The following is a 21,882-nucleotide window of genomic DNA, read 5'->3' as shown; positions in this document are numbered from 1 at the left end:
CAGTCACCTGGGTGCCACAAAAAATCTGAGCAGGATTTCTGTATACAATTACATCCTGAAGAAATTAATGAAGAGAATATAAATTCTTTCATTAATAGTGTTCTCTTCCTCCTCAAATTACTTTGTATTTACTTATCCACATACACCATGTATCCCCCAGTTCCTTTTGGACAAACATAAAGTATTAGTCTCTGTACCCCCAGGACCTAGCACATTTCTTTACAAAGAGTAGGGCCTTAATTAAATTAAGTTATTAGTGTCTTGGCTCTGGGTAGTTCAGAGAGTGCAAAAAGACCTGGAATAAAACCCTACCTGAGACACATAGGCTAAGAGACTTTAAGCAAGTCACTTAACTTTTAGAACTTCAGTTTCCTTATCTCTAATATGCAGATAATACTTGTATGCCTAGGCTCAAATGGGATAGAGTATGCCAAGTATGCAAACTTTCAAAGGCAAATTCAGTTATCATTATTTTTGCGTTCAATATTTAAACAGGACCTTACTCCTATTTAGCCCCTTTAAAAAAATCAATTTCAAAAAATCTTGTTCAAAGTAATATAATAATTTCTAAAAGGGATGGAAATATGAATTTATATGCAGCTTACTATGTGCCAGGTGCCTTTTGTAAGTATTTCATTTAATCCTCATAACAATACTGCAAGGTAGCTTATTATTTTCCCCATTTTACAAGTGAAGAAACTGAGGCTCACAAAGGTTAAGTGACTTGCCCAGGGTCATACAGATATTGGATTTGAGCTCTGGTCTTCCCAGCACAGCCTCACTGAAAGCTTTAAGCAATAAGATTATTTTTCTAACTGTCTTCTTAAACTAGAAGGACTGAATCTTAAAAATACTCAACTGACCCAGAGTATACTTTTTTTAATCCATAAAGAAAATAGGGATAGTCAGTTGAAATTTTTTATTTCAAAGTACAATTGTTTTTGTCAATTGTTGCACCAGGTCCTTCTAGTGTTCATCTGTTGTCTGTGAACTTATAATTTTTTTAGTTATTTTGATAACTATTTCAATAGAATTAATTTCTTTTGTAATTCTACATATTTTATTTAGGCATTTAAAAACTTCCTGAGAAGGAGGCCATAGGTTTTCCCAGACAATCAAAGGCAGGGGAAAGGGGGAGGGTTTATAATACAAAAATGGTCTCCGGTTCATTTACCTAACCTAATGCAACCTCCCATTTCCCAGATGAGGACCCTGGAGCCCAGAGGTGAAGTGACCTGTCCATCAACCCATCCATCACCAAACATTTATTAAGCTCCTACTTCCCACTTGACAGGCATTATGCTAGGCAGGTGCTAGGACCACAAGAGCAAGGAAAAGAAGGAATCCATCCCCCACCCCCTCCTAACAAAGTTCGAAGAAGAGGAGCTAGCCGTGTCAGTGCCAGCTCAGGGCCGGGTCTTCAGATGGTTCTAAATCCAGAGCTGCTTCCGATGCCTGCGCTGATGCAGGTGTGTAAAGATTAAGATGCAAGGATAACGATGTGTGTGTGCACAAAGATGCGCACGCGTACATTCACATGCACTGGAGCCCTCTGAAAGCATAAAGCTGGTCCTCATAGGGCCTGACACCGTCACACACCGAGCAATGCCACACACACTACAGGTTATATACTCATAGTACAGTAAACACAATACACAAGCGCACATTTACACACTACCCGCATTAAATACACTACACATGAACACGCCCCACACTATACACCGTACATACATACACTACAAACTGACAGTACGTTACACATACATTACACCCACATTACACATGCGTGCACGACACATGCACGTACACTACACAAACACACACGTGCACATGGGGACCGGGAGACACACGGGGGCACATACACACACACATTCATCATCTGTCCCAGGTGTCCAGGACCAGGACCATCCCTAGTCTTCCGAGAGGGTGGATCCCCTCAGGCCGGAGCAGCCCCGCCCACCCTCGTTGTCCCACCGCCAGTCCCGGTCTCTTACCAGCCTCCCGGCCACCAGGCAGCCGAACATGGCGATACTGGCCGCTCCTCCACGGAGCGGAAAAGAGAAAAGCCCCAGGAGCTCGGCGAAGACGGCGGCGGCAGCAGCAGGGGCCGTAGAGCCCGCGACGCTCTTTCTCGCAGGAAGTTTCCAGAAGGCTCGGCCACCCTTCCAGCCGGCGAGCTACATAGCGATTGAGGCGGCCCGCTGAGGCGGTGTCTGACCTGTAACCTCTGACCTACGCTCGGAGCCCCCGCCCCTCACCCAGCTGGGGCAAGCGCTTCCGGGGACGGAACCGGGCTCCGCCCGGGTGCCAAAGGAAAGGAAACCAGAGGAAAAAAATCCACACACACATGCTTAAGACTACAAATCCCAGCATGCAGTTTTCACCGTACTCCCGGTGGGCGCAGCGGTGGAGGCAATGCATGGTGGGATTCGTATTCTAGAGAATGGTTTGTATACATAACCTTGAAATCTTATGTTATTAGAGGTTCTCAGCTTTGAAGCTCATTCTCCCCCAGTTCTCACCCATTTTTTTTGTGTATCATGGACATCTTTGGCAGCCTGTTGAACCTTATGAACATCTTCTCAAAAGAATGCTTTTAAATGTATATGAGGGGGGCAGCTAGATGGCGTAGTGGATAAAGCACCAGTCCTGGATTCAGGAGGACCCGAGTTCAAATCCGACCTCAGACACTTGACACTTAACTAGCTGTGTGACCCTGGGCAAGTCACTTAACCCTCATTGCCCTGCAAAAACAACAACAAAAATATATATGAGGGGCAGCTAGGTGGCACAGTGGATAGAGCACCCGCCCTGGATTCAGGAGAACCTAAGTTCAAATGTGGCCTCAGACACTTGATATTTACTAGCTGTGTGACCCTGGGCAAGTCACTTAACCGTCATTGCCACACAAACAAATAAATAGATAGATGGATAAATAATGTATATGAGACATAGAACTACAAAAGAAATCAATTATATTGACAGTTATAAAAATAAGTTCACGAATTCCAGTTTGTAACGATTGGAATGACGCCACCTGCTGGAGACTTACTGTAGAAGAGTTCCACCCATGAAGCTAAGGTCTTTGAGAGCAAGACCAGGAGTCTTTTCTTTGGCGTCAGGAAGTGACGCAGGCTAGTGGGAGGAGGAAGGAAGAGACTGGCGCTCTATCTGGCGCTCTTTCCTCTGGACTCTGGTGGAGAAGGGAGCTAGAAATGTGCTCTCCTTTTAATAGATAGGAATCTAGGCCTTTCTCTCTCTTTACCAAATTCTTATTCTCCTTAATAAATGCTTAAAAGTCTAACTCTTGCTAAAGCTTATAATTTATTGGCGACCACTCATTAGATATTTTAGACAGTTTAACTAGAATTTTAGCCCTTCACAAGTTCAAGAACCTCAATCTAATCCAACAACCTCTTTTTATAAGTAGGAAACAGGTTATAATGACAATGATAACAATGATGACAATAATGATGAGAATATTTTAATGAAGACATTCCAACAAAGAGAAAAAGATCTATTTGTACAAAAATATTTCTAGCAGCTCTTTTTGTGGTGGCTAAGAATTGGAAATCAAAGGAATGCCTATCAATTGGGGAATGGCTAAACAAGCTGTGGTATATGATGGTGATGGAATATTATTGTGCTATAAGAAGTGACAAGCAGGATGACTTCAGTAAGGCCTAGAAAGACTTGTATGAACTTTTCTATAGTGAAGTTGTGGGAATGCAGTGGGACCCCCAAGGCCAAGGGAAAAGCAGCTCTGTCTTTCCACCTCAGGAATGGGTGTTACCAGTCCTGGTACACTGATAAGCAATACCAAGGTCTGCAAGATGTGATGCAAAATGGGGATGGGTGCTGCCATCTCTGATTGCTTACCTCCTCAGGGAGGGGGGAGGAGAGGGAGGGACAAAATTTGGAACTCAAAACTTTTAATAAAAGTATTTTTTATAATGTTAATTTGAGGTTTTCTTTTTTCTTTTATTTTTTGGCAGGGCAATGAGGGTTAAGTGATTTACCCAGGGTCACACAGCTAATAAGTGTCAAGTGTCTGAGTGACTGGATTTGAACTCAGGTCCTCCTGAATCCAGGGCTGACGCTTTATCCACTGTGCCACCTAGCTGCCCAAAAGTATTTTTTTTAAAGAATAATTTCATGAAACTTAAGAGGCAGATGAATTGTATAATGGAAAGCTAGCTGGCCCCCAAAACCAGGAGATTTCCTTCTTTGATACATGTTGGCTGTGTGACTGGGCAAGTTGTTGAGCCTGGCAACACACTCCTCAGCTCTTAAAAGGCTAATTTGGAGAGAAGGTGCTGACATGCATTTTCCAGATCTAGTCCCTATTCTTATTTTAAATTTTAGAGGGCTTTAAGATTTTGTAACTGTGGGCAAATTTGTGAATAGAACCACTTCATCTTTCCACCCCCCATCCCCTATGCCCCATGGTTTCCTATCATCTCCAGGATCAAATATAAAATCTTGTTTGGCATTCAAAGCCCTTCATAGTGTTAACCTGGAAATTAAGAAAACAAGCAATATAGGAGAAATAAGGTCTTTAATCAGGGCAGAGGAACTATAGTTCCAAAGCAAGATGCTAGGAATACCCAAAGATGGGAACCAAGGACAGGATTTTTTATGGGGTAACAGAAAAAAGGGAACTATAGGACCGTTCTTGAGTTAAGTATAGAAACAACTTAAAGTAAGGTTCGGAATCTTTGAGAGGGGATAGTTTGTTTGGGGGAGATAGATCCATAAGTCAATCAAGAGTCTGAAATTGACAAAGATTGGTTAGCCCCAGGCAATTCATTGGCCTGGGAATGGGGATTAGGTGAAGATCAGTCAGTTCTCAGGAAATTGCAGCGATCAATAGCCTACCCTAATAAACACACACACACACACACACACACACACACACACACACACACTGTAACACACCCTCCCTTTGCAAGCTCCTTACACTTTACACAGGCCCCTCTCTCATTTACTTTGTAATCCAATGACATTGGATTCCTTGATCATTCATTTCCCAGCTCTGGACATTATCACCTTTCCCTATCCTCTTTACTTCTAGAGACTTCCCTCTTTTGCTTATTTCCAGTTTATCTTCCATATAGCTTTTTTGGTACATCGGAGCTTGCATGTTGCCTCCCCCATTTAGACTAAAGAGCAAGGACTGCCTTTTGACCTTTTTTTGTATCTCTCTTGCATAGCCCACGGCTGGCACATAGCAGGTGCTTAATAAGTGTTTGTTATCTGACTTCTCAATATTCCTAAACAATTCTCTAAGACTTTAAATTTCAAGATAGATACATTCCTCATAGGTAGAGAGAAGTTTCTCTTACCCAGAGTTCCTTATACCTGATAAAAATCACTTCTTGTTCAGACTGGTGTGGTTGGCCATTTCCTTAATCAGCTCATCTTATAGATGAGGAAACCGGCAAACAGGATTAAATCACTTGCCCACGGTCACACAGCTAGTGACTGAGGCCAGATTTGAATTCATGAAGATGAATCTGCCTGACTCTAGGCCATACACTCAATCCACTGCCCCACCTAGCACCTTGATAAAGTCACTAGTCCTCACAGACCTCATTTTATCCCCTACTCCCTAATGTGAAATGGACCCTCCTCTTTTTCATCACTGGTTGATTATTCAAAGGTTACAATCTACACACAAAAACTAGCTAATCAGAATGCAGTATTCCCAACCTTAATTTCCATAATTATTCTTTGGGTTAACCAATGGGGGAGGTGATACAGGGACAATTCTTCAATCCTCCCTCATATGGACATAGCTCAGGAGAGAACCTAATTGAGACCAGCTCAGGGCTCCTTGAACCAAGTGATACTGCTGGAGAAGGAAGGGATCTGAGACGTTTGTCCTAAAACAGGTCAGGAGGAGTATAATTTGAATGGTGACTGTTATATCCTCATTGAGAGGAGATAATTACCCATTTTCTCACAGGAAGTATTGATCATGATTAAAAAAACCCAACATGACAGAATAACCTTACTTTTTTTGCAGTTATTAGACTAGTAGATCAGAGAAATACTATAATAAATGTAGCATGCCAAATTTAAGATGTTTCCCTCCACTACCCCCATCCTCCTTGACTTTCTTGACATTGTAGACCACACACCCCTACTTCACACTCGATTTTCCCCAGGTTCCTGTTAAAACATTTAAATGGTTCCCCCAACACTTTGACTCCTGTCTCATTCAGTGGCTCCTCATATCTCTTTGAACTCTTAAAAGTGGGCCTCTCTTTATGGAGCTCTCCTTGGCCCCCTTTACTCCAACATTTACTCCATCATATTCTTCTGTATCTCCAATGATCATTTCTATGCTGACTCTAAAATCTATACCTTCACTACATTCTCCCTAAGCTCTAGTCCCACATTTCCAAATATTTGCTGGATATTTTCCCCTACAAGTCACACCGTGTGAGAAATAATTATTAATAATTGATATTTTGGGGATATTCAGTAGCCCCCCCTTCTAAGTCCTTCAGGTTTTCTGAAGGACTATACTGATAAGATTTAGCCTGCACCAAATCACACCTAGGTGGAAACTACTGTGCTCTAATCAGCTTGTATTCTTTCTCTGATGTCTTTTTGACCAAGATTTGAGTCACCTAAGTCACATATCCCAAGGCTTCATTTTAATATAACCCACCTCCAATTATGTCAACCAATTGGATTTGATTGCTATTGACCAATTAGATTTTATTGCTATGTGATGGACTACCTACAGTTAGAAGGGCATGTAAGCTGTGACCCCATCACCATTAGGGGTCTTTGGTCTGAGAGAGATGGCTATTGACTATCTTTTTATTAATAACCTGCCTAGTAATAAAATTATAAAATTACCCAAGAACTCTCATTTTTTATTGTCACAGCTGGAAACTTAAAACTTAAGTCTAAAATTGGATTCCAAAGTCGACCTTTCCCCATGGTTCAAAGTTTGCTGGCCAGTAATCTATTCTTTCTGCTCCTTCCTCCCTTTTGGATAGGAAAAGAGTTGATTTTCAGCTTCCACCTATTTCTTCTCTAAGAAGTTGTTAGAGCAGAGGTGTCACTTTTGTCCTGTTTTTTGAGTTTTGACATATTCATTCTTCCTGCAGTGTTTAGCTCAAAGTAAATGCTTATTTTTTCCATTTTTTACAGGGTCTTAAAATTCACTTTTATAGCATCTTGTATAATTTTGATATATACATGGGAAAACCTTGTTGGAAGTGTTTAGAAAGCATTTTGCTTTAACAAATTAAATGCTTTTTTACAAAGTTTGTATTTTTAACAGAGGGATCTTGGATTCTCTACATCAGAGGTGTCAAATTCAAATGGAAACGGGCAAAAAAAATGTATATAAGGATCCCCATGGGCTACATATTTACTTAGAAAACCACACATTAACATTATCTATGTTCTACTGCATTTTTGTTTGTTTTTGTGGGGCAATTGGGGATAAGTGACTTGCCCAGGGTCACACAGCTAGTAAGAGTTAAGTGTCTGAGGCCGGATTTGAACTCAGGTCCTCCTGACTCCAGGGCCGGTGCTCTATCTACTGCACCACCTAGCTGCCCCTGCATTTTTATTTATTTTAATAAATATTTCCCAATTACATTTTAGTTTGGTACCAGCCACTGAATGTTGTAGGCCACCATGACCTTCCCCATAGACCTCTGCTGTACATCATCTCATCTCACATCAGATGCCTTCCTCCACTATCTCCTTCACTCCTGTCTCACATGAAGAAATGGAGCAGCTAGGTGGTGCAGTGGATAGAACACTGACCCTGAAGTTAGGAGGACTTGAGTTCAAATCTCACTTCATTGCAAGTCATGCCATCTGTCATGCTCCTCTTCAAGGATGGTCAAATAACAACATTAAGAGAGATTTCATCGGGGCAGCTAGGTGGCGAAGTGGATAGAGCACCGGCCCTGGAGTCAGGAGTACCTGAGTTCAAATCCGGCCTCAGACAGTTAACACTTACTAGTCATGTGACTGTGGGCAAGTCATTTAACCCCAATTGCCTCACAAAAAAAAAAGAGATTTCATCTTGTCAAGGCAAATCCCAAGGCATATACAAGTGATCTGGTTTTCTTTTTTTTTTTTTGCAAGGCAGTGGGGGTTAAGTGACTTGCCCAGGGTCACATAACTAGTAAGTGTCAAGTGTCTGAGGCCGGATTTGAACTCAGGTACTCCTGAATCCAGGGCTGGTGCTTTTTCCACTGTGCCACCTAGCTGCCCCGATGAAATCTCTCTTAATGTTGTTATTTGACCGTCCTTCTAGCTGCCCCGTGATCTGGTTTTCTAAAGTAGATTGCCTTGTCATCCTCACTCTCACCTTCTATATCTGTCTACTGGCTGCTTCCCTGCCAAGTTTAAACCTGTTCCTCATCCTCAAGAAATATCTGCACTAGATTTGTCCCCCTATATATCACCTCCTTCCTTCATTTCATGGTTTGAAAGTCCTACTCTAAGTACTTACACATCCCTTTCTCTCTCAACTCTGGCTTTCAACCTGTTCAAATGAAACTGCTATCTCCCAAGTTACCAGTTATTTTCAATTGCCAAATGTACCGGCCTTTTCTTAATCCACCTCCTTCTTAACCTCTCTTTTGAGTCAATCACCCTCTTCTCCAAGATGAGACTGGCTTTTCTCTAGGTTTTTGTGACATGACTTTCTCTTGGTTTTCCTTCTCAGACATTTTGGCTGAATCTTCATGCAACTTGCACCCACTAACTGGTCATTCCTCAAGTTTCTCTCCTAGACCCTCTTTTCTTCCATATTTTGCTTGGTGATCTAGATCTTCTGATCTGACCATGCTACCTCTCCCCAACGCCCATGTTATAAACTTCAGTAGTTCCCTATTACCTTTAGGATCAAATATAAGATCCTCTGACTTTTGAAACAGTCCTCGTTTTTTTTTTGATGGGGCAATGAGGGTTAAGTGACTTGTCCAGGGTCACACAGTTAGCGTCAAGTGTCTGAGGTCAGATTCTAAATCCAGGGCCAGTGCTTTATCCACTTCGACACCTAGCTGCCCCCAATCTGCTGACCTTTAAAGATCTTCATAACCTGGTCCCAATTCTTTTCCAGTCTTCTTCTCCACTTCACAGACTCCATGGTAGTGTCCCTAGCTAGCCCCTTTACTCAAGACACTCCCATCTCTTAACTCTGTTATGCCTTTTTATTGGCTGTCATGCCTGGAATGCTTCCTCATCTGTCTTCCCTAGTCTCAGAAAAAAGTCCACCTTCTACAAGTTTTTTTCCAGTTTTCTCTAATGCCAATGACTTCAAAGACTAACTCATTTATCCTGTATAAATTTTATTTTCACATATTTGCATGCTATCGTCCTTATTAGAATGAGTTTCTTGAGGCTTGGGCCTATTTTTGCCTTTCTTTGTTATCCCTAGGACTTAGCACAGTGCAGAACACATACTAAAGGCTTAATAAATGCTTGACTAGGAAAGTATGTTTAGGCTAGTACGGCAGGAACACAGATATATAACATGTAAGCTGTTTGCAAAAGAAGAATGGAGCCAGGTGGCAAAGTGCTTTAAATGTCAGAGGAGGGTATATTTGATCCGGGTGGGAATAAGGAGCCGCCACTGAGGAGGGGGAAGGGAAGGGGAAATTTCATTAGGTAGACCAGGACTTTAAAGTTATGACTGGAGAGAGGGCAGGTGTGCAAGAAATATTGTGGAGTTAGAAAAAACAAGATTTGGCAAGTAACTGGATATGAGTGAGGAGTTGAGGAGCTTTCCTTTTTCCTAAAAAAATGTAAAAATACAAAACAGGCCTCTAGCACATTGGAAAGAACCTCTGGAGTACTTACAGGTTACGACAACCACAAAATATATATAAGCTGAAAAAGTACAGATAGGTCTCTAATCTGTAATGGTGCTTAGATTTATCTAAATTCTTTGTTGCTAACAGATTTTATATAAAATAATTTTTCACTCTGCCCTTCATAAAAACTTAAAAGAGATATGTTCCTGAAAACATTACTGCCTGTGAAATGCATTTTTACATATCAAATCAATTTCTCCTAACTTTCATTATAAAAATCAGAGATGTACTTTTTTGGGCCTGCAAGGTACGCTGGAAAGAATGCTGAATTTGAAGTCACTGGGCAGGAGTTCAAATCTTGGTCTTGCCTCTTATTACCTATAAGACTTCAGACAAGTTACTGGACTTGATTGTTATACATGTTCCCATCTTCCATATTCTTGAGTAGATTCATACTACAATTCTTTGTGGCTTAGTCTGTGCCCCTTAGCACTTTGTGGGACCCAATAGCCTTTAGAAATAAATGTCAATAGTTTACGTTGAGTGGAGGAAAGGAAAAAACAACACTTAAGCATTCTTCAGTAACTCTGGCCTGTACTGCCTTTTGCTGGTTCTCAAATATATCTCACATTTAAGCATTGTATCATAGCTTATTACTCTGTTTTTATGAACAAGTCTCATCTCACCAAGATTATCAATTCCTAAGAAGGGATTATGTCATATATATGATATAACTCTATAGCCACGCCACACTTTTCTTTTTTCAATCTCTATTCTTTCACACAGCATAAAATATATACTAGGTACTCAAGTTTCTTTTCCTAGTACATTTAAACTTTTAAAAACAGCCAAGAATATGAAAATTCTGTCAAGTCTTTGTGTAACAGATAATTCGTCATGATTTATATAAATCTTTTTGACAAGTCATAATTAACTGATATTTAAAATATGCTATTATGTTTATAACTTCTTTCAATAAAGTGCACATCATTTAATCATTCAAAAGTATTAGGATCAGTATTTTATTCAGAATTCATTTTGAAATATGAAAGGGTCATATAAACTTTATTTTTTGTTTACTGCACATTTAAGAATAATTATAATGGGGGCAACTAGGTGGTGCAGTGGATAGAGCATTGGCCCTGGATTCAGAAGGACCTGAGTTCAAATCCAGCCTCAGACACTTAACACTTACTAGCTGTGTGACCCTGGGCAAGTCACTTAAACCTCACTGCCCCGGAAAAAAAAAAAAACCCAAAACGAGAATAATCACAAAACAACAAAGTATAACTGTTAAATGCTGTAGAGTATCTCTTAACACAATGAAAAATGAAAATGGACTCAATACAGAGAGCTTTACAAAAATAAATTTTTATTAAAAGCTGTAGAGTCTGAGCAGGAAGACAGTACAAAGAATGTAAACAATGTAAACATCACTACGTTCAGCTCAGGCTGATTGTACACTGGAAGAAGACAACACAATTCTAAATGCTAGCGATGCTCTAGGTGCTCTTACTAGCAAGACACAGTAGAAGATTATATTGTACACAGAAATTTTCTACTTTCAATTAAGAAAAAGTAATTTATCGAAGTCTATCCCAGCGCCAAATGCTAGCATCATCACAAACAGCTATAAGAATACTGCTATCCCTGCTAAAACTGGTTTGTCTAATAGCAGCAACACATTTTGGATGAGTAAGTGTTGTACATCTGTAGGAAAACAAACAAAAACAAACAAAAACCATAACTATAGGTTAAAATGGCACCCCAAATACTGGTAGTAGCAATTATCATTAATTATTTTCTCTACCATAAAACTACAAAATGAACTAATGTTTCACAATCAAATAAAAAGTACTTTAGACAAATCACTTTATTCTAAGGTAATATAATTACTTTTACAGTTGAAAATTAATTTTCCATAAAACTGAAGGGAAATTATTAATTAAAATAAAAACTAAGTTTTTAAAGAATTCTTATGTAATCAGAGTTCAACAGAAATAAAAGTAGATTTATTTAATCTATCAATATTGCTTCAATTTAATAATGCCCATCTAAGAACACCAAACAGAAGTTTTTTAAAGGTAACAACATACTTATTTACTGCTTCCTAAACTGCTGGAGAGATGGAAATAGGAAGCATGAAGAGACATTTATGAATACTCACTTGGCTTTATGAGGGTCTTCTACTTCTAAATCCCAAACATAAAGTTTGCCAACTTGATTGCCCAATGCAAGCATCTGAAGAAATTAGAAATATATTATATAAACAAAAGCTTCTGGATATAAAGCATGCCTGAAAAATCATAGAAAAACAGATAATCTACGGTTTTTCTACTGAAGAAAAATATCAGCACCTTCCTGTGATTATATTCTGAATAATCTGAAATTCATTATTCAGACTGCATGTGATATATAGTTCATATTAAAAGAATGGCAGCAAAAACTGTAATAAAGTGATTCTTTCAAACTCCTACCAAAAGACATTTCAGGGTAATTTGTTGCCAACAATTCTTAACAAACTTATGTTTTGTTTAAATAACTAACATGCTTCTTACCACCTCCACCTCTACTGTTTTCTCTCAAATATAAGGCTTTTTCAGGTAAAGAGCAGAAAACCGTTGAAGAATAACTCTCAATCCTTAGACATAATAGCTTAGTAACAGGGGTTATTTGGAACAAAACTTAACACCCAACTGCCAATTTCACTCATAATAAGCACTGCAGACAGTATGTAAACCCACAGAGAAAGCACCAAATATCCTCTGTAGGTAAAGAAAGGAAATCAACCCACATACCCACTTCAAATAAATAGACCAGAGGCACAATAAAATACAAACTGCACTATAATTTTCTAAATATAAATCATTTTAAAAGTATGAAAACAAAGTATTACCTTCTGCCAGAAATCCATTGAAAACCTCATGTACCAAATATCACATTGACTATAATCAAATCGCCCAAGAATAGTCACATTTGACTCACTAGGTTTAATTTTATCTATCTCATCTTCCATTTTGCCAGGTTTCCAGCACACAATGGCATTTTCACAAGACTGAAATGCAAAAAGACGATAAAAGGAAAAAAATTTAAAACAGGTTTTTTTCCAATTATTACATTGGTTAAATTTATAGAACTGTAAAATTTTATAACTGGAAGGCAACTTACAGCTAGCTCAACCTCCCACCTAGGGCAAGAATTGCCTCTATAATGAAAAGGGACTGAAATAGGAGATACAGAAATTGATTTTGAAGTTCCATGATATTTAAGATATAACTCAGAACTCAATTATCTGTGGACGTTTTTCAAAGCACTAGTTTCTCTGATATAAAGCACTAGATAACAACTATTCAATATTCTGTTTTGAGCCTTCGATAATTCTCCAAAGCCAAATATCTCTAGTTTTTAAAAATGACAAAGGGTTTTATTTTGACCGGGATAAACTATACCTAGTCTTGATAAAAACCGAATGGATTAAGAAAGATATTCATAGTTCCCAATGAAAACTAACACTTCCTGGTTCTATTTTAATACCCTTTATTATCTACAATTATACTATCACATACCTTTTTTCCATAATCCTTTGCAAAAATCCATCTTTTTAACACTTTACTTAAAATAGTTGAGATTTTGAAATAAGGTTATCACCCAAACAAGGTTCCTACAAAGTGGCTGAAAATAACTAAAATTCAGCACTGTCTAAGGTTTTCTAAAATAATTTTGCAAACTTAAAAAAAAAAATTCAATTTTTTTTATCTGGGACAAATAGATAAAAAGGAGCCCAGGATAACACTTTATCACCACTAACAACCATCAAGATGAGTTAAAATAGAAGATTATTCTTTGCAAAACCAAATATTTGTCCTTGGTTAAATAAATTCCCTATGTTCTGGCAAGGAAACAAGGAACATTTATAATTTGAAAACTGTTAAACAATTTGTCAAGATTTATAATGAAACTAATTGTATTCAAGTGGTAAACTCCCTAAAAAAGGAGCCCCAACACACACAAAGAAATACAGCTAAACAACAGCTACTATACCTTGGAAAGTATCAGATCTCCTAACCATCGCACACAATCGACATAATTCCTATGTATGTCTCTGGTTGAAAAGTCAGGGAAATGAACTTTCTGAGAAATAAATGGCCTGCAGGAAGAATGGATATGTCAAAACTCAAAAAAGGAGAACAGCAGTGGCACATTCATTTTCACTGTTTAGAAATGTAAGTGTGGAAGAATAAAACAAAAGAGGGCTGTTAATTTCTCTTTGTTCTGGCATTCTCCAATGGCTGAGTCCTTCCTCCTTTCTACTGATGGGGAGCTAAGCCTCATTATTTTCATGATGAGCAGTAAACTGCTATAAACAAATCCTTCAAAGATTAAAAATCCAAAGGCGTAACTATCACAAATAACTATATTTTGTTTTAGAAAACCATAAATGAAGTGCCACCTCCCTAAAGTTATTTCTATGTTATTCTTACTTTAGATGAGATTAACATAAGAAAACCAAGGGTAGATTTAACTCTAGCATGGAGGGGGAAAGGCAGTTTGTCTTATATTTTTAAACCAATAAAGTTGGGCCTTTGAGTTGGTGGGTTTTTTTTTTTTAACAATAGAAACTACTATTTTTGCTGTTAACTAGCTGTTTGAACTTGTACATGTCATTGAATCTCTAAGAGTCTTAGTTTCTTCATTTGTAAAGTGAGATTATATTCTCTAACTTGATACTTCATCAAGATTAATAGCTAAATCTATCCTCAGAGTGCTTATAAAAAGAGTTATCATATACAAAAATCTGATTAATGGATCTGGTTTTATGTTATTTGTCAAAAATAAGTTAAATGCTTTTTTGTCAAGTAAATTGGGGATTTGCTCTAAGTATTCAATAAAAAATGACCCTAACTAGAATTTTTCCTTTACTTCCAGAAATATAATTTGTTAATAATATTCCCAGGTTAATTAATTAGGTAGATGTTGCCAGTTACTCTCCCATTCTTTGGTTCTGAATTAAGTAAAAATATAGTAATTCTTTAAGCCATTAGGAATTGAGAGACCAGCACTAGCTGAGACTCAATAATCAAAGAGAATTTAAATCTGTGTTCTTTAGCACCTCTAGTTCTTAGCAAGACATGTGAAAATTTAATGCACATATAACAGATATATATATTCTCTACAATGAAAGAGTCATACATAGCCTTTTTAAGGTTCTGAAAATAACTTATTAAGAAGTCTTGACAAAGAAGATTAAGGAAAGGTCAACCCCTTTCCATCTGCCTTCCCACAGAATCTCTTCTGTTTTGCATTTGACCCTATCTTTAATAAAATGGGAGATTATTTGGTATAAGGCAATAATATTTGGTAGAAATTGAGACCTAAATATAAAAATCACAGGCATTTAAAAAAATGTTTTATATGGCACATGGTTTACACTAAGCATGTAGACATAATGAAAATAAAACTTTTAAAGTTGTACTATGAAAACTTGTTTTGAACATCTATGTCCAACATGGTGTCCAAAGTCTTTAGATGCTAAAATTAAGTTTAAATATTACTTTTCCCTCAGACCATTGTTGAATAGAACTTGAGATTTTATTGGCCATAACTGATGATAATTTAAAGTTTCTGAATTGCCATTTACTGTCTCCTGTTTCTTCACAATAAACAAAATATGGTAACATGAAAGTTTTTGTCCTTTATTAAAAAAAAAATCTAAGGACATAATGTTGATTGTGATATCTAATTAAAATAAACAAAATTTTTTTTAAAAAATGAAAACACATTCTGAGAAAATAAACTGAAAATGGACAAAAAATGTGAAATAAATCAGACCAAGCAAATTAACCCATTAATAAATTATATTTAGAAATCACTTTCTAAATTTGATTTTTTTGAAGGGTTAAAAATGATTTTGTAAAAGTAATAGCTATCACCCATACTTATAATTATTTGTTTTGTACGGCAAGAGTTTTGTTTGTTCTGAAGTAAAGGTCACTAATGTTACCTGTTAGTTTTATTTGGGTTATAATCATAAGAGTCCTTAATTGCATTCATCATTCTTTTTGAATTGATCCTCCACAGTTTGAGAGAATGATCCATTCCACAGGACATTATTTTTTCACCAAGAAGATCATAATCCTATACAGTAAACAGTTTAAATCAAGAAAATAAGTTATTAAATTATCCTATCTATCCAAATTCACCTGATGAGATTCAAAATAATATTAACTACAACACAAATTGTATTTCTATAGCTAATTTTGGGGGGCGTTTTAAAAATTTAGTCATAAATTACAGCTATGCTCACTAAATGGCCACTCAGCCTTTGCTTAAAGGCATTTTGCTTTAAGTTACCTTCTTGTAACTTCTGTACTATGGGGCCAAGCAAAACAAGCCCAATCTGTGTTCTATTTAACAGTCCTTCAGAACCTATACATAGTTGTAATATCACCATCCCCAACATTTCCAGGCTAATTATTAAAAATCCAACCATTACTTCAACTGACCCATACAGGAAGCCCTTTACCTTCTTAGCTGCCCTCCTGTGTAGACTCTCTTATGCATTTCCCTCACCTCAAATGCAGTCACATCAATTAAGTTCTGTAGGCATTGCTCTTTAATTCTTGGTGGCTATCCCTCTCTTAATGCAGGCCATAATACACATTAGCTTTGGTAGTTATGAAGTCACACTAATGACTCTTTGGGATCTTTGCACTCCTCCCGAAACACAATCAATCTTTTTTAGATAAACTTTGGCCTAGCCATGATTTCTACATTTTGTACTTTTAAAAAAACAAAACACCCCATTTTTTTAAACCAAATGTAAACTTTTATACTAATCACTTTAAACTTCATTTGTTATATTCAAGACATTTTAATCTGCCAAAATATTTTGGAAGTATAACAGAGGTATCCAGGAAGAAAACATTTATTAAGTGCCTACTGTGAGCCAAACACTGGGCTAAGCCCATTATGAATATTATCTCATTTGATCCTCACAACAACCCTGGGAGGTAGGTCCTATTATTATCTGCATTTTACATTTGCAGAAACTGAGGAAGACAGAAATTAATCGACAGGATCACACTGCTGCTAAATAAATATCAGGCCCAATTTGAACTTGAGTCCTCCTTACTCCAGTCCTAGCAGTCTATCCATTTGCTGCCTTTAGTAGCCAGGAGTCTATTGTCAAGGGCAATTGCATCTGGTGTCTTAGTTGTAACTTCTACCTTTGTGTCACCAGCAAATATGATAAGCAGGCCATCTCTGCTAACCAAGTCATTAAAAAATGTGTCAAATAGGATAGTCGGACACTGTTCTCTGGGACATGAGACATTCTTCTGAGTTTACTCAAACCATAAACTTTCAAAGTCCAGTTACTTACCTATTTCTAAATCTACCTATTTACATAATTATCTAGTTCACATACTTCTATCTTTTATGATAGATGAATAACATAAAGGACTTTATCATGCTTTGCTAAAGTCTACATAAGTTTAACTATAGCTCACCCCTGAACAACTTAAGGAAATGTTAATATTGCGCTGCTCTTTGATGAAAAAGCAGGCTAATTCTTTGTGATCAGCCCTTCCTTTTCTAGATATTCACCAAAGTCTCTTTGCTTAATTTTGAACAAACTAAATGTTAAACTAAAACTTTTTTCTCATGTAACAGGCATCTTTTACAGAAGGAAGTAAAAAATGAATTTTCATTCAGTTCTATGTGTTATATGAGACTCTCACTTAATAACATACAACTGTGTATTTAAAGAGACAAGTCAATGCTTAACTATGAACAGCAAGAAAGAAGGTACAAATAGACACTAAAAATCCAAAAGAAAATTTAAAAAATCTTTAAACTCAGAATCTTCCATTTTCTTTCTTATTAAGCATTTTATTTATTTATTTATTTTTTTTAGTGAGGCAATTGGGGTTAAGTGACTTGCCCAGGGTCACACAGCTAGTAAGTGTTAAGTGTCTGAGACCGGATTTGAACTCAGGTACTCCTGACTCCAGGGCCGGTGCTCTATCCACTGCGCCATCTAGCTGCCCCTTATTAAGCATTTTAAAAGTTATAAAATAACCAAACTGATATGACTGAAGTATTTTGCTTTTCTTTCTTACCCTTGTGGATGGAAGTGCTAAAGAGATGTCAAATAGCCACAAAACAACATTCATGAACAATAGGTCTGTGAATAATTTATTTCTAGCAATCTGCTATGAGCTCACACCTTTACTGAGCTAAGTTAACTGCTGAGATAACTGGGGAAAATTATCATATGCCTAAGATTAAAGGTTTGCTTTCTGAAATTCAAACAAGGTATCTGAAATCAACACAACTTAACATGTCACTAATGACTGCACACTGGCATAGAAATAGCATTGCCTGTAAAATATACATTAACAGGTATCAGCACCAAAGGTCAAAAGAACAACGAAATCAATGCTAAATGTTACTCTTAAAGATACTAAAAACAACAGGTCTTCCAAATAATGTGTTTAATGAGAACTTCAATTCAGAATAATTTCCTAACAAAAATAATTTTCTATTAAAAAGATACATTAAAAAACTCATTAGTTAAAAAGTAAACAGTTTTGTGTCTATTTTATAGCTTGAGACTACTGAAAACATATTGACAAACCATTAATTTCAGAAATAAGTCTCTGAGTTAGTTAATGTTGTCTCTTAACTCAGTTCAAAAGCAAGCAATCTAGGAGTTTAAGATTTGAGAATTTTGCAACAATCTCCTTCTATTCCATTCATATAACCTTGTTAATTTTCAAACTATCAAGTGATGTGACTAAGTTTCAATGTACACTGAATGTTTACATTGATAAATGATAATAACAAAAGAAAAACCTTAACAACTTACTCTTTTTTTCCCCCCAAGCGCTACATTCTTAAAAAGTTGTAAATAGTACCTCTCAAACTAAACCTAATATCCAACAGGGTCATGTATACATAGTTGTTCTTTTAAAAAAAAATGTAAATTACTTAAAAAAAAAAAAAAGGAAACACACCAAGTTCACTGACGTGATATACCAGTTGCAGAGGTGAAAGATGCCTGTCAAAACAAGTAAGTTCAAAGTACAATAAAGAAAAATTCTAAAGATATCTTATTACCCACCCAAATTGCCTATGAACCTGGGCTATTTGCCCAAAGTTGTTACCATCATCCCCAGGCTGCAGTCTATAATTTCGGTATATCACAATAGAATAGCCAGTGCCAACACCAATTTTTAATAATCCTGATATTTCAGAAAGTCTGTTTAAAGCATCTTGAAAAAAGAAGTTTCTCTTGCTATCAAATAACAATTTCTTCAAAGAATGCTACTTCCTTAAAATTACATGGTAAACCCACAGTACAAGACACTTTAATACTCAGAAAAACAAAGCAAAGTGTACCTATTGAGCAGAATAATTTCCTAACCTATGCTAAAGAATGAATCCTATCAAATGAGCCACAGGCTACTGTAATCCAAGAAACTAAAACTTTAGTTCACAAACATCACTGCTTTGTTTCTAAGCATTTGACTTAGGAAAACCATTATCAACAAGGCATTCTTCTTTACCTGGTAGCTCTAAAGTTATGATTCTTGATTTAGGGTGATAGCTTGGGATCTTCTATGTTGAGACTACTCTATGGTTCTGTTGATGCTTTCAAAAAAAATCTTATGTTTATATTCTATATAGCATTTGTGGCTGAGAGTCCCTGACTTACAAACCCAAGCGAGGGATCTTTATTGTGTGCCTGATGTGTCCTGTACTCTCCAAAATGCAGTTTCTTCTCATATAAGCACTGGACGGGATAACTTTTTAACTACTACAAGAATTATGCCATAAAATGGCCAAAATTAATTTTAAAATCACAATATATGAAACATTTTTTTAAATTGAAAACTTAAGAATACATTACAGCAAACAAAGCAGCACTATATGTGCTCTGAAGAGATTGAAAACTACTATATACCTAGTCTCACAGAGACATATAATTCACACAGAAGAGCTGGAAACAGTATTTCTTTGCAACATGAGCTATAATGGCAAACATGGTGTTTTCTAAATATTTAAAATCCAATTTTTTGAGGTACCAGACTTGTGATTTCATCGGTTCAGGGAATTGCCTCTGAAGAAACTTCTTCATGAATCTACACTGGCACTTGCTGTGCAAGTGACAGTATTAGAGAGGTGCCTGGGGTGCTGAGAAGTTAAATGATTTGCCCAGGGCGACAAAGCCAATATGTGGCAGAAGCAGGAAATGAACTGAGGTCTTATGGACTCAAAGGCCATTCTCCATCCATTAGGCCCATTCTATAACCTCATAGAAGCTAAAAATGAGTAAGATTCATTAGGTAACCTATTCTTTTTTTTTTTGCTTTCTTTTCTTTCAAGATTTATCTTAATGTGAATGAAGAAGAAATACTACAACTATTTGCTTCAGTCAACCAACAAGATTAAAGTATATATTATGGATAAGTGAAATGATGGCCTGAAAAGCTATACAACAGAAACCATACCTTTTCTTGTAAGAAAAGCTATCAGTGGTAATTATTCACAAATAAATCTCAAATTCACAAATAAATGAAAAAAATCACACTGCGCTGTGGCTTTCTACTTACAGCACTTAAAACTTCATCTCTGTGCCCTTCTACACCTCCAAATATTGCAACCAGTGTGTCTGTCTGGATGTTCCACAGTCTCAAAGCATGATCTAGTATAAATGCAAATAATTAAGATTAACCTTTATCATGTATAATTCTGGCCTTTCAGACCTAATCCTACCTAATGACAGGCAAAAAAATCTTAAGGTAATTATCAAAATTATTTCGATTTGCACTAGGCTTTCTTTGTGCAGTTAAAGCGTATGTAAAAGAATGGGAATCAAGACTGTACACTCAAAAAACTTTATAATTTATAGAATAGCACTCCTTTTCAATTTCTTTTTATCAGTGTCATCATAAATTCTGATGAATCTGAATAAATTTCATTATCAGACCAATTTTTAACAATTATTTGAGCCCAAAATTTATTTTTGTTACTTATCAGCTCAATTGTTTTTAGTACAAAGTGAAAAATGAAGATACAATCATGTAATGATATTTTTAATACTCATAGCTTATAAGAACTTTTTTTCAAAAATAAAATGGAAGTGTACCTTTGGTACAATAGGAAAAATCATGTTTAGGCATTTTATTAGAAAATACTAAAAAATAAACTACTTGTCATTAAGCATTCATCTTCACATTGTTATGCTTATACTAAGAAACAGATGGGAATATATAGGTCCAATCATATCCAGCTTTGTAGTATACTATTCTTCATATTCTAAAATCATGAAACTTTACTTCAAATTCTTCAAATGTTTCATTTTCTTTAAATATGAATGTAAGAAAAAGTATAATAATGCTCTAAATCAGAATTCAAAAAACGCCAATCAGGGAATGTCAAGTACATTTTCAATAGCAACAATTTTCAACAATGTGTATCAACAGTCAACTCTTATGTATCATACTAGGTTTTTTAAAAGTAGAGGACCTCAAAATAACATTAGTGGCAAACTTTAAAAATATTCCGTTCAATCCCAATTGATTTTAAAAGTTTACTTTGACTTTTTTGTTTACTTTTAGATATACAAATGAGGAAAAAGCTGAGTAGAAAAATGCTAAGTGAATGAAAATATGACCTGTGTTACACACAGAAGTGCATTTGAGTCCAGACACTTGCCTGTTCCACTCACCACTGCCAAGAGGCAAGGTGATGAAAAAAGTATTTCTATTCCTCTTACTTCTGAGAGGTGGTGACATGTGGCACAGTTAGGAACTGGAGGGTCATAGAGGCCTATGGCATGAAATATTCTTCATATATATATATATATACTTTACATATAAACATTTCTGAAAAATTTTTTTTGTAAATTGAATAATTTAAAATTCATCAGGGCATTGCTTCACAAACCCTTTTTAATCTGTAGCCTAGTTGGGGAATGGGCCTATGAAAAGACTACACTAGACCATGGCCACAAAAAAAAAGAGAAAAGTGGGATGAAAACACACAAGCAAAGACCCTATGACCAGGAGTGACTCAG

The 21,882-nt window shown here is 36.5% G+C and overlaps 2 protein-coding genes across 3 annotated transcripts in view; both read right to left on the bottom strand.

The window, feature by feature from the left end:
• The window catches only part of HIKESHI (heat shock protein nuclear import factor hikeshi), a 41,174-nt gene extending 38,862 nt beyond the window's left edge, over nucleotides 1-2,312 (bottom strand). Inside the window, exon 1 of one of the 2 annotated variants that reach the window (XM_043990582.1) lies at nucleotides 1,995-2,312. In XM_043990582.1, the coding sequence (XP_043846517.1) occupies nucleotides 1,995-2,024 (30 nt within the window). In that variant the 5' untranslated portion in view covers nucleotides 2,025-2,312. The remainder of the gene's footprint in view (nucleotides 1-1,994) is intronic. The other variant, XM_043990581.1, reaches the window with a different exon arrangement.
• An 8,843-nt stretch (nucleotides 2,313-11,155) lies between these two features.
• Nucleotides 11,156-21,882, bottom strand: part of EED (embryonic ectoderm development) — a 34,889-nt gene continuing 24,162 nt past the window's right edge. Inside the window, exons 7-12 of the mRNA XM_043998846.1 lie at nucleotides 20,417-20,508; nucleotides 15,802-15,935; nucleotides 13,842-13,947; nucleotides 12,697-12,855; nucleotides 11,968-12,041; nucleotides 11,156-11,510 (exon numbers count right to left, since the gene is read on the bottom strand). Coding sequence (XP_043854781.1) covers nucleotides 11,384-11,510; nucleotides 11,968-12,041; nucleotides 12,697-12,855; nucleotides 13,842-13,947; nucleotides 15,802-15,935; nucleotides 20,417-20,508 — 692 coding nt within the window. The 3' untranslated portion in view covers nucleotides 11,156-11,383. The remainder of the gene's footprint in view (nucleotides 11,511-11,967; nucleotides 12,042-12,696; nucleotides 12,856-13,841; nucleotides 13,948-15,801; nucleotides 15,936-20,416; nucleotides 20,509-21,882) is intronic.

Source organism: Dromiciops gliroides, chromosome 3 (genome assembly GCF_019393635.1).
Source record: "Dromiciops gliroides isolate mDroGli1 chromosome 3, mDroGli1.pri, whole genome shotgun sequence".
Classification (NCBI taxonomy): Eukaryota; Metazoa; Chordata; class Mammalia; order Microbiotheria; family Microbiotheriidae; genus Dromiciops; species Dromiciops gliroides.
Note: the sequence above shows the minus strand (reverse complement) of the source record. Positions and strands in the feature narration are given on the sequence as shown.